The 13,840-nt window shown below is 42.2% G+C and overlaps 1 protein-coding gene across 4 annotated transcripts in view; it reads left to right on the forward strand.

The window, feature by feature from the left end:
* Positions 1–13,201, forward strand: part of ccl13 (Small inducible cytokine A13) — a 47,708-nt gene extending 34,507 nt beyond the window's left edge. For 3 of the 4 annotated variants that reach the window (XR_005052327.1, XR_005052332.1, XR_005052333.1), the window contains one exon: positions 12,858–13,201. Coding sequence is in view for 1 of the 4 variants with exons in the window: in XM_036981618.1 (XP_036837513.1) it covers positions 3,201–3,294 (94 nt within the window). In the remaining 3 variants the exon portion in view is untranslated. Of the gene's footprint in view, positions 1–3,200; positions 3,434–12,857 lie in introns of those variants that run through there. The other variant, XM_036981618.1, reaches the window with a different exon arrangement.
* The last annotated feature ends 639 nt before the right edge of the window (positions 13,202–13,840 follow it).

A 13,840-nucleotide genomic window follows, 5' to 3' on the forward strand; every position in this document is an offset into this window, starting at 1 on the left:
AGAGCCAGATGGGTCAGACAGTATGATTGTATAACAGATGGGTTAGTCAGTATGATTGTATAGACAGATGGGTCAGTCAATATGATTGTAGAGCCAGATGGGTCAGTCAGTATGATTGTATAACAGATGGGTCAGTCAGTATGATTGTATATCAGATGGGTCAGTCAGTATGATTGTATATCAGATGGGTCAGTCAGTATGATTGTATAACAGATGGGTCAGTCAGTATGATTGTATATCAGATGGGTCAGTCAGTATGATTGTATATCAGATGGGTCAGTCAGTATGATTGTATAGACAGATGGGTCAGTCAGTATGATTGTATAACAGATGGGTCAGTCAGTATGATTGTATATCAGATGGGTCAGTCAGTATGATTGTAGAGCCAGATGGGTCAGTCAGTATGATTGTATAGACAGATGGGTCAGTCAGTATGATTGTATAGACAGATGGGTCAGTCAGTATGATTGTAGAGCCAGATGGGTCAGTCAGTATGATTGTAGAGCCAGATGGGTCAGTCAGTATGATTGTATAACAGATGGGTCAGTCAGTATGATTGTATAACAGATGGGTCAGTCAGTATGATTGCATATCAGGCCTACAGGAAGTATTCTGTCATTTTGAATACAGAACATAATGGAATCATTTTTCTATAATTTCTTGAAATTATATTTTACAGTAAAAGGCTGTTTCTGCTGAGTGTGAGTAGAGATAGAGTAGAGAGATAGAGTATACAGTAGTTTAGGGAAGTTGGTGTGAGTGTGGGGAGAGTACAGTAGTCTAGTGAAGTTGGTGTGAGTGTGGGGAGAGATACTGAGTCTACAGTAGTCTAGTGAAGTTGGTGTGAGTGTGGGGAGAGATACAGAGTATACAGTAGTTTGGTGAAGTTGGTGTGAGTGTGGGGAGAGATACAGAGTATACAGTAGTCTAGTGAAGTTGGTGTGAGTGTGGAGAGAGATACAGAGTATACAGTAGTCTAGTGAAGTTGGTGTGAGTGTAGGGAGAGATACAGAGTCTACAGTAGTCTAGTGAAGTTGGTGTGAGTGTGGAGAGAGATACAGAGTCTACAGTAGTCTAGTGAAGTTGGTGTGAGTGTGGAGAGAGATACAGAGTCTACTGTAGTCTAGTGAAGTTGGTGTGAGTGTGGGGAGAGATACTGAGTCTACAGTAGTCTAGTGAAGTTGGTGTGAGTGTAGGGAGAGATATTGAGTCTACAGTAGTCTAGTGAAGTTGGTGTGAGTGTGGGGAGAGATACAGAGTCGACAGTAGTCTAGTGAAGTTGGTGTGAGTGTGGGGAGAGTACAGTAGTCTAGTGAAGTTGGTGTGAGTGTGGGGAGAGATACAGAGTCTACAGTAGTCTAGTGAAGTTGGTGTGAGTGTGGAGAGAGTACAGTAGTCTTGACCGGTCCATTACTGCCCATAGTATAACAAAACATTTCCTGTCCCTGTTTTTGTGAGAATCCAGGGATGGGTTTGGATAAATGTAACCGCTCTCAAATTCATAGACAGAGCTACGGATGGAAGGACTGACCATCCACGATGTCAACATTATAGTTTTAACCACCTTCTCTGGATATACAGTGGGTGTTTACATTTCCTATGTTTTAAATTATAGTAAAATAAGCTTATATTCTGGGTTCTGATGGGGTATGACAGTTCAACTAAACTCAAGAAGCATTTAGAAGTTATATTCATCAAGATTTCATCAATGCGTGTATATCATTAATTTATTAGTTCAATAATGGATATAGCAACTGTAGAATGTTTTTGTTATAAACTCGACCAGGGATCAAACCACCAACCTTCCAAACTGAGGGAAGACACAAACCACACCACACTAAATCTGAGATTAATTTATAAAATATTATATGATTTAATTTCACTATGATGTAAAGGTTAACAGTATACTACAGGTTTTTAATCAAAATACACACATCCTAAAATCTGCAATTAAATGTTGAAAGACACATAGTTGATTTCAAGAATTACTTACAAACTAGTTGGTTATGATGTAGAGAACTTAATTTAATCTGAACAGTTGTTGTATTTGATGTAATGTATCATATAGTATATAGTCCACTTTAATATCCTTCCATTGATATGCAAATCTCCAGTAAATGTATTCTGAGTATTTCAGAAAATAGCAGCGCTGCTGAACATCCTGGAGGAAACAGAGTTACAGAGAATTGAGGAAGAGGAACCTGAAGGGCAGAATGTTCGTTCTTAGAAAGATATTCAGAGTGAATGAGGGTATAAAGGGGAGATTCCCCCGTCAATTGTTAATGGGTCTGATGGACCAGCTCTCTGTATAAAAGACAGGTCAGATCAGACCTCAGACATAGAACCAGAGCATCAGCTAGACTTCTGACACAGAACCAGACCAGAGCATCAGAGACCAGAACATCAGAGACCAGAACATCAGAGACCAGAACATCAGAGACCAGAACATCAGAGACCTGAACATCAGAGACTAGAACATCAGAGACCAGAGCATCAGAGACCAGAACATCAGAGACGAGAACATCAGAGACCAGAACATCAGAGAACATCTCAGACAATACAATCTTCAGCATCTCAACCATCTCTGAACCATGAAGACACTGACTGCTCTACTCCTCCTGGGACTGCTCTGCTCCCTGCATACGACGTCTGCATGTGTGTGTTTGTGTGTGTGTGTGTGTGTGCGTGTGTGTGCGTGTGTGTGTGTGTGTGTGTGTGTGTGTGTGTGTGTGTGTGTGTGTGTGTGTGTGTGTGTGTGTGTGTGTGTGTGTGTAGCAATGCTGTGTAATACGCTGTTGGAGACCTGGAGATCTTTATGTTAACTGTGGTTTGTTTACAGGTGTCATCGCGTTGGAAATAGCACCTGAATGCTGTATGAAATTCAGCGCGAGGATCCCTCTTCAACAAGTAGTTTCTCTCAGAACAACCTCCAGTAGCTGCCCTCGCAAAGCACTGATGTAAGTAAGCATAGTCTACTGTAAACTGTAAACATCTGGGCTAGCCTGGTCCCAGATCTGTTTGTGACTTTACGTCAACTCCTTGTCATGCCAAACACGACCAGGAGTGACAAGGAGTTGGTATGATAGCACAAACACACCTGGAACCAGGCTACATCCAGGCTACACTGTACAAGACAAGACGGAGCATTCATATTACAGACTGGATGTTCTGAGAGACAATGTGTTGTGTATCTGTTGCAGTTTTACCACAAAGAAAGGGAAGACATTTTGTGTTGACCCTTCTGAAGCCTGGGTCCAGAGTCATGTGACCAAGATTGAGAGCAGACCACAGTGATGTCATCAACCACCATCACCCCCTAACACCTCAACCCCTTGTTGGTGCACTATAAAGAGAATAGGTTGCCATTAGTGACGCAAACCTTGTCATGCATGTCTATACCCTATCTGAGATTGGTATAGAGGAGGTTCAGTAAATATGTTCAGTGTAATGTACTAGGTTAATACCCTATCTGAGATTGGTATAGAGGAGGTTCAGTAAATTTGTTCAGTGTAATGTACTAGGTTAATAACCTATCTGAGATTGGTATAGAATATGTTCAGTAAATATGTTCAGTGTAATGTACTGCATTTTTGTTTTTCTAAAACTGTAAACATATTTGACATGTAACTATTCAGTAACCTATTTAATATATTATTTTTTATAAATCTGTAGAAGATTTCAAACATCCTGCGAAAGAGTGGTTCTTATTATTCAATTAATGTATTAATGGGTTGTAACTAGGTCTATTCCACTGATATAGATATTAATGGGTTGTAAACTAGGTCTATTCTACTGATATAGATATTAATGGGTCGTAACTAGGTCTATTCTACTGATGTAGATATTAATGGGTTGTAACTAGGTCTATTCTACTGATATAGATATTAATGGGTTGTAACTAGGTCTATTCTGCTGATATAGATATTAATGGGTTGTAACTAGGTCTATTCTACTGATATAGATATTAATGGGTCGTAACTAGGTCTATTCTACTGATGTAGATATTAATGGGTTGTAACTAGGTCTATTCTTCTGATATAGATATTAATGGGTTGTAACTAGGTCTATTCTACTTATATAGATATTAATGGGTTGTAACTAGGTCTATTCTACTTATATAGATATTAATGGGTTGTAACTAGGTCTATTCTACTGATGTAGATATTGATGGGTTGTAACTAGGTCTATTCTACTGATGTAGATATTGATGGGTTGTAACTAGGTCTATTCTACTGATATAGATATTAATGGATTGTAACTAGGTCTATTCTACTGATATAGATATTAATGGGTTGTAACTAGGTCTATTCTACTGATATAGATATTAATGGGTTGTAACTAGGTCTATTCTACTGATATAGATATTAATGGGTTGTAACTAGGTCTATTCTACTGATATAGATATTAATGGGTTGTAACTAGGTCTATTCTACTGATGTAGATATTGATGGGTTGTAACTAGGTCTATTCTACTGATGTAGATATTGATGGGTTGTAACTAGGTCTATTCTACTGATATAGATATTAATGGATTGTAACTAGGTCTATTCTACTGATATAGATATTAATGGGTTGTAACTAGGTCTATTCAACTGATATAGATATTAATGGGTTGTAACTAGGTCTATTCTACTGATATAGATATTAATGGGTTGTAACTAGGTCTATTCTACTGATATAGATATTAATGGGTTGTAACTAGGTCTATTCTACTGATATAGATATTAATGGGTTGTAACTAGGTCTATTCTACTGATATAGATATTAATGAGTTGTAACTAGGTCTATTCTACTGATATAGATATTAATGGGTTGTAACTAGGTCTATTCTACTGATATAGATATTAATGGGTTGTAACTAGGTCTATTCTACTGATATAGATATTAATGGGTTGTAACTAGGTCTATTCTACTGATATAGATATTAATGGGTTGTAACTATGTCTATTCTACTGATATAGATATTAATGGGTTGTAACTAGGTCTATTCTACTGATATAGATATTAATGGGTTGTAACTAGGTCTATTCTACTGATATAGATATTAATGGGTTGTAACTAGGTCTATTCAACTGATGTAGATATTGTATTTTTCTACTATACTGTCAACTGTTGTGCATCTGTTGTTTTTTTAATAAATGAAGACTTCTGAAGAATTCTATGATATTCATTCTAGTGTTTGATTTAAGTGCCTTTAAACGGGGTACGGTAGTAGGTGTCAAGGGCACCGGTCTGACTTTGTCAAGGACTGCCACGCTGTTGGATTTTCCTTGCTCAAAGGTTTCCTGTGTGTATCATGAATGGTCCAACGAACATCCAGCCAACTTCACACAACTGTGGGAAAAATTGGAGTCAACATGTGGAATGCTTTCAACACAATGTTTTCCTCAAACCGCTCCACAATAATCTCCAACACTGCTGGGATTTTCATGCTCAACAGTTTCCTGTGTGTATCAACAATGGTCCACCATCCACATCACACAACTGTGGGAAACATAGGAGTCAACATGGACCAGTATCCCTGTGGGAAGCATAGGACCAGTATCCCTGTGGGAAACATAGGAGTCAACATGGGCCAGTATCCCTGTGGGAAGCATAAGAGTCAACATGGACCAGTATCCCTGTGGGAAGCATAAGAGTCAACATGGGCCAGTATCCCTGTGGGAAACATAGGACCAGTATCCCTGTGGGAAACATAGGAGTCAACATGGGCCAGTATCCCTGTGGGAAGCATAAGAGTCAACATGGACCAGTATCCCTGTGGGAAGCATAAGAGTCAACATGGGCCAGTATCCCTGTGGGAAGCATAGGACCAGTATCCCTGTAGGAAACATAGGAGTCAACATGGACCAGTATCCCTGTGGGAAGCATAAGAGTCAACATGGACCAGTATCCCTGTGGGAAACATAGGAGTCAACATGGACCAGTATCCCTGTGGGAAGCATAGGACCAGTATCCCTGTGGGAAGCATAGGAGTCAACATGGGCCAGTATCCCTGTGGGAAACATAAGAGTCAACATGGACCAGTATCCCTGTGGGAAACATAAGAGTCAACATGGGCCAGTATCCCTGTGGGAAGCATAGGAGTCAACATGGGCCAGTATCCCTGTGGGAAGCATAAGAGTCTACATGGACCAGTGTCCCTGTGGGAAACATAGGAGTCAACATGGGCCAGTATCCCTGTGGGAAGCATAGGAGTCAACATGGACCAGTATCCCAGTGGGATGCATAAGAGTCAACATGGGCCAGTATCCCTGTGGGAAACATAAGAGTCAACATGGGCCAGTATCCCTGTGGGAAGCATAAGAGTCAACATGGACCAGTATCCCAGTGGGATGCATAAGAGTCAACATGGGCCAGTATCCCTGTGGGAAACATAAGAGTCAACATGGGCCAGTATCCCTGTGGGAAACATAGGAGTCAACATGGACCAGTATCCCTGTGGGAAGCATAAGAGTCAACATGGGCCAGTATCCCTGAGGGAAGCATAAGAGTCAACATGGGCCAGTATCCCTGTGGGAAACATAGGACCAGTATCCCTGTGGGAAACATAGGAGTCAACATGGGCCAGTATCCCTGTGGGAAGCATAAGAGTCAACATGGACCAGTATCCCTGTGGGAAGCATAAGAGTCAACATGGGCCAGTATCCCTGTGGGAAGCATAGGACCAGTATCCCTGTAGGAAACATAGGAGTCAACATGGACCAGTATCCCTGTGGGAAGCATAAGAGTCAACATGGACCAGTATCCCTGTGGGAAGCATAAGAGTCAACATGGGCCAGTATCCCTGTGGGAAGCATAGGACCAGTATCCCTGTAGGAAACATAGGAGTCAACATGGACCAGTATCCCTGTGGGAAGCATAGGACCAGTATCCCTGTGGGAAGCATAGGAGTCAACATGGGCCAGTATCCCTGTGGGAAACATAAGAGTCAACATGGACCAGTATCCCTGTGGGAAACATAAGAGTCAACATGGGCCAGTATCCCTGTGGGAAACATAGGAGTCAACATGGACCAGTATCCCTGTGGGAAGCATAGGAGTCAACATGGGCCAGTATCCCTGTGGGAAGCATAAGAGTCTACATGGACCAGTGTCCCTGTGGGAAACATAGGAGTCAACATGGGCCAGTATCCCTGTGGGAAGCATAGGAGACAACATGGACCAGTATCCCAGTGGGATGCATAAGAGTCAACATGGGCCAGTATCCCTGTGGGAAACATAAGAGTCAACATGGGCCAGTATCCCTGTGGGAAGCATAAGAGTCAACATGGACCAGTATCCCAGTGGGATGCATAAGAGTCAACATGGGCCAGTATCCCTGTGGGAAACATAAGAGTCAACATGGGCCAGTATCCCTGTGGGAAACATAGGAGTCAACATGGACCAGTATCCCTGTGGGAAGCATAAGAGTCAACATGGACCAGTATCCCTGTGGGAAGCATAAGAGTCAACATGGGCCAGTATCCCTGTGGGAAGCATAGGACCAGTATCCCTGTGGGAAACATAGGAGTCAACATGGGCCAGTATCCCTGTGGGAAGCATAAGAGTCAACATGGACCAGTATCCCTGTGGGAAGCATAAGAGTCAACATGGGCCAGTATCCCTGTGGGAAACATAGGAGTCAACATGGACCAGTATCCCTGTGGGAAACATAAGAGTCAACATGGGCCAGTATCCCTGTGGGAAACATAGGAGTCAAAATGGACCAGTATCCCTATGGGAAGCATAGGACCAGTATCCCTGTGGGAAGCATAGGAGTCAATATGGGCCAGTATCCCTGTGGGAAACATAGGAGTCAACATGGTCCAGTATCCCTGTGGGAAGCATAGGACCAGTATCCCTGTGGGAAGCATAGGAGTCAACATGGGCCAGTATCCCTGTGGGAAACATAAGAGTCAACATGGACCAGTATCCCTGTGGGAAACATAAGAGTCAACATGGGCCAGTATCCCTGTGGGAAACATAGGAGTCAACATGGACCAGTATCCCTGTGGGAAGCATAGGAGTCAACATGGGCCAGTATCCCTGTGGGAAGCATAAGAGTCTACATGGACCAGTGTCCCTGTGGGAAACATAGGAGTCAACATGGGCCAGTATCCCTGTGGGAAGCATAGGAGTCAACATGGACCAGTATCCCAGTGGGATGCATAAGAGTCAACATGGGCCAGTATCCCTGTGGGAAACATAAGAGTCAACATGGGCCAGTATCCCTGTGGGAAGCATAAGAGTCAACATGGACCAGTATCCCAGTGGGATGCATAAGAGTCAACATGGGCCAGTATCCCTGTGGGAAACATAAGAGTCAACATGGGCCAGTATCCCTGTGGGAAACATAGGAGTCAACATGGACCAGTATCCCTGTGGGAAGCATAAGAGTCAACATGGGCCAGTATCCCTGAGGGAAGCATAAGAGTCAACATGGGCCAGTATCCCTGTGGGAAACATAGGAGTCAAAATGGACCAGTATCCCTGTGGGAAACATAGGAGTCAACATGGGCCAGTATCCCTGTGGGAAACATAAGAGTCAACATGGGCCAGTATCCCTGTGGGAAACATAGGAGTCAACATGGACCAGTATCCCTGTGGGAAACATGGGAGTCAACATGGGCCAGTATCCCTGTGGGAAACATAGGAGTCAACATGGGCCAGTATCCCTGTGGGAAACATAGGAGTCAACATGGGCCAGTATCCCTGTGGGAAACATAGGAGTCAACATGGGCCAGTATCCCTGTGGGAAACATAGGAGTCAACATGGGCCAGTATCCCTGTGGGAAACATAGGAGTCAACATGGGCCAGTATCCCTGTGGGAAACATAGGAGTCAACATGGGCCAGTATCCCTGTGGGAAACATAAGAGTCAACATGGACCAGTATCCCTGTGGGAAACATAAGAGTCAACATGGGCCAGTATCCCTGTGGGAAACATAGGAGTCAACATGGGCCAGTATCCCTGTGGGAAGCAAAGGAGTCAACATGGACCAGTATCCCAGTGGGATGCATAAGAGTCAACATGGGCCAGTATCCCTGTGGGAAGCATAGGAGTCAACATGGGCCAGTATCCCTGTGGGAAACACAGGAGTCAACATGGACCAGTATCCCTGTGGGAAACATAGGAGTCAACATGGGCCAGTATCCCTGTGGGAAACATTGGAGTCAACATGGGCCAGTATCCCTGTGGGAAGCATAAGAGTCAACATGGGCCAGTATCCCTGTGGGAAGCATAAGAGTCAACATGGGCCAGTATCCCTGTGGGAAACATAGGAGTCAACATGGGCCAGTATCCCTGTGGGAAGCATAAGAGTCAACATGGGCCAGTATCCCTGTGGGATGCTATGGACACCTAGTGTTCATGTCGAGGCTGTTCTGAAGGAAGAACAGTATTAGAGAGGTGTTCTTAATGTTTTGTACACTCAGTGTGTCTCCTTTTTGTGGAGATCATTGTTTGAAACTTTACATTGTTCAACTTTGCCAAAAAGAACACTAAGGAGCACTCAGTTCTATTCCAGAACCCAGGTAAAGAACACCAAGGAGCACTCAGTTCTATTCCAGAACCCAGGTAAAGAACACTAAGGAGCACTCAGTTCTATTCCAGAAGTCAGGTAAAGAACACTAAGGAGCACTCAGTTATATTCCAGAACCCAGGTAAAGAACACTAAGGAGCACTCAGTTCTATTCCAGAAGTCAGGTAAAGAACACCAAGGAGCACTCAGTTCTACTCTAGAAGTCAGTTAAAGAACACTAAGGAGCACTCAGTTCTACCCCAGAACACAGGTAAAGAACACTAAGGAGCACTCAGTTCTACCCCAGAACACAGGTAAAGAACACCAAGGAGGACTCAGTTCTATTCCAGAACCCAGGTAAAGAACACCAAGGAGCACTCAGTTCTACTCCAGAACACAGGTAAAGAACACCAAGGAGCACTCAGTTCTACTCCAGAACACAGCTAAAGAACACCAAGGAGCACTCAGTTCTATTCCAGAACACAGGTAAAGAACACCAAGGAGCACTCAGTTCTATTCCAGAACACAGGTAAAGAACATCAAGGAGCACTCAGTTCTATTCCAGAACACACGTAAAGAACACCAAGGAGCACTCAGTTCTATTCCAGAACACACGTAAAGAACACCAAGGAGCACTGAGTTCTATTCCAGAACACAGGTAAATAACACCAAGGAAAACTCAGTTATATTCCAGAACACAGGTAAAGAACACCAAGGAGCACTCAGTTCTATTCCAGAACAGATAAAGAACACTAAGAATCTAAAGAAGCTAAAACTCACAAGTGCCAATGGAGGTTCAGACCAGTCAGACCAGATAGAAATGTATCTTCCAGGCTGTATCACAACCGGCCGTGATTGAGAGTCCCATAGGGCGGCGCACAACTGGCCCAACGTCTGGGCAGAGGAACACACCCTTATGTAAAGGGACAGGCCGCTGAGATAATATGCTACCATGGCAACCTTAATACATACCGTCAGGCAGCCAAAGCTGACCAATCACGGCAGATTCCTCCTTTCCTATGTTTGACAAGGCATATGCGTGATCAGCTTTAGAGGAGAAAGGTGGTGTTGTTGACGTGCCTTGGATAGGTTTAGATTAGAACTCACCTGGGCTGCGTTCAGTAGGACACTACGTTGTGGAATTGTGTCAGGTCTATTCAAAGCATTTCTATCTGCTGAACGCAGCCCTGCTGAAGTTAGACTTCTGTAGACTGCATTTTAATCATCACTCTCTTATCATTTGTATTGCATGAATGTTGAACAATTTATGTTCTGGAAATAATCTGGGATTCACAGATTATTTATTAAAACGACACTTTGAAACTGAGGTCTATAACTTTCTGTAATTTACATTTTGGAATGTATTAGACACTGATCTGAGAAGTGTTCATATTTTAATATTTAGGTATTTAGATTTCTACAGATCAACCAATCAGAAATCAATACATCAACAACAAACATGAACATAAACATTTAAATACAAATGTTTTATTCTCTTTAATATGGTATTTGTTCTATCCATAGCAGAAAAGAGCCTCCATGCCACTCAGTGCTGTAATAGCTCTGACCCCAGGCCAGTGCAGCTCCATACTGACCAACACACATCTCACAGCACAACACCAGTGCCAAACTGACCTGGAGTCAGTCTCTGTATCACATCTGACATCAGCTTATTTGAAAACAGAGGGGAGTTGAGCTGGGTGGGGTGGGGAGCGGGCAGGGATTTCGGGGGGGCAGTTCTAGGAGGCAATATCACACCTCATAGCTTGGATCCGATACGTTGTGTGTGACTGGGGCCAAGCAACGCTAGAACCCACGTTGTGAAAGATTTAGGTTTTATCCAAGAGTGTTGTGTGTGTTGCAAGTTGACTTCTTGCTCCAGTATGGCTGTAGACTTGGAGGCAAATCGTTTCTGCCACGAAAGGGTCACAAGTTGAGGTAACAAAGGTTTTCCTGGACGGCAAGAAGGAATAGAGACACGATCAAAAGAATGGAAGTCTGGGCTTGTTACAATCTGGGTGTTTCTGTGTGAGTGCAGGTATGTGTGTGTGGACAGGTGTGAGAATGTGTACATGTCAGGGTTCTCCCCAGGATTATTTATCAAGGTGGTGCAGCTGAGCAGGTGTTTTCAACACCTGTAACTGACATTTCCTGCAATCTACTCAGAAATATTTAAGAATGTTATTTTACATAATGGGCCTTCATCTGACACCTAACGGACCAAAAGCTGTGATTTTTAGCCCACAACCTAAAAGGTCTATAACTCTGAACATTAACCAACCACCTAACAGGTCTAAAACTCTGAACATTTACCAACAAACTATTTTGATATCTTGCAAGATTGTCAGAACCAATGCATAATGTACATATGAATGCTGAGCAAGCAATTCTACACAAGTTGTTATTGTCAGCAATGAAGAAGTGAGTCCACTTTTGACCAGAGAAGAGGAACAGAAATTGAGGGAAGGGCTTTTCATGGTTGAGTTGTTATGTAATAGCTGTTTATATATAATGAGAGAACAGAACTCAGACATAGAAGACCAGAACATCAGAGAACATCTCAGACAATACAATCTTCAGCATCTCAACCATGTGTGTGTGTGTGTGTGTGTGTGTGTGTGTGTGTGTGTGTGTGTGTGTGTGTGTGTGTGTGTGTGTGTGTGTGTGTGTTGGGGAGTGGATGACTACCCATATTGTGTAATACACTGGAGCTCTTCATGTTAACTGTGGTTTATGATAATTTGTTTACAGATGTCATTAAGTTGGAAACGTCAACTGACTGCTGTCTAAAGTTCAGCCCGAGGATCCCTCTTCAACAAGTGGTTTCTCTCAGAACAACCTCCAGTAGCTGCCCTCGCAAAGCACTGATGTAAGTAAGCATAGTCTACTGTAAACTGTAAACATCTGGGCTAGCCTGGTCCCAGATCTGTTTGTGACTTTACGTCAACTCCTTGTCATGCCAAACAGGACCAGGAGTGACAAGGAGTTGGTATGATAGCACAAACACACCTGGAACCAGGCTACATCCAGGCTACACTGTACAAGACAAGATGGAGCATTCATATTACAGACTGGATGTTCTGAGAGACAATGTGTTGTGTATCTGTTGCAGTTTCACCACAGAGAAAGGGAAGACATTTTGTGTTGACCCTTCTGAAGCCTGGGTCCAGAGTCATGTGACCAAGATTGAGAGCAGACCACAGTGATGTCATCAACTACCATCACCCCCTAACACCCCAACCCCTTGTTGGTGCACTTTAAAGGGAATAGGTTGCCATTAGTGACACAAACCTTGTCATGCATGTCTATACCCTATCTGAGATTGGTATAGAGGAGGTTCAATGTAACGTACTAGGTTAATATCCTATCTGAGATTGGTATAGAGGAGGTTCAATGTAATGTACTAGGTTAATATCCTATCTGAGATTGGTATGGATTAGGTTCAATGTAATGTACTAGGTTAATATCCTATCTGAGACTGGTATAGAGGAGGTTCAATGTAATGTACTAGGTTAATACCCTATCTGAGACTGGTATAGAGGAGGTTCAATGTAATGTACTAGGTTAATACCCTATCTGAGACTGGTATAGAGGAGGTTCAATGTAATGTACTAGGTCTAGGATAAACTAATTGTTTATTTTTCAATAACTGTAAACAAATTTGATATATCCTGTGAAAGAGTGGTTCATGTTATTCAATTAATGAATTTCCAGATATTCTTTTTTTGAATCTAGATATTCTAGGTCTATTCTACTATACTGATATAGATATTGATGGGTTGTAACTAGGTCTATTCTACTGATATAGATATTAATGGGTTGTAACTAGGTCTATTCTACTGATATAGATATTAATGGGTTGTAACTAGGTCTATTCTACTGATATAGATATTAATGGGTTGTAACTAGGTCTATTCAACTGATGTAGATATTAATGGGTTGTAACTAGGTCTATTCTACTGATATAGATATTAATGGGTTGTAACTAGGTCTATTCTACTGATATAGATATTAATGGGTTGTAACTAGGTCTATTCTACTGATATATATATTAATGGGTTGTAACTAGGTCTATTCTACTGATATATATATTAATGGGTTGTAACTAGGTCTATTCAACTGATGTAGATATTAATGGGTTGTAACTAGGTCTATTCAACTGATATAGATATTAATGGGTTGTAACTAGGTCTATTCTACTGATATATATATTGATGGGTTGTAACTAGGTCTATTCTACTGATATATATATTAATGGGTTGTAACTAGGTCTATTCTACTGATGTAGATATTAATGGGTTGTAACTAGGTCTATTCTACTGATATAGATATTAATGG

This window comes from Oncorhynchus mykiss, chromosome 6 (genome assembly GCF_013265735.2).
Source record: "Oncorhynchus mykiss isolate Arlee chromosome 6, USDA_OmykA_1.1, whole genome shotgun sequence".
NCBI classification, from domain to species: Eukaryota; Metazoa; Chordata; class Actinopteri; order Salmoniformes; family Salmonidae; genus Oncorhynchus; species Oncorhynchus mykiss.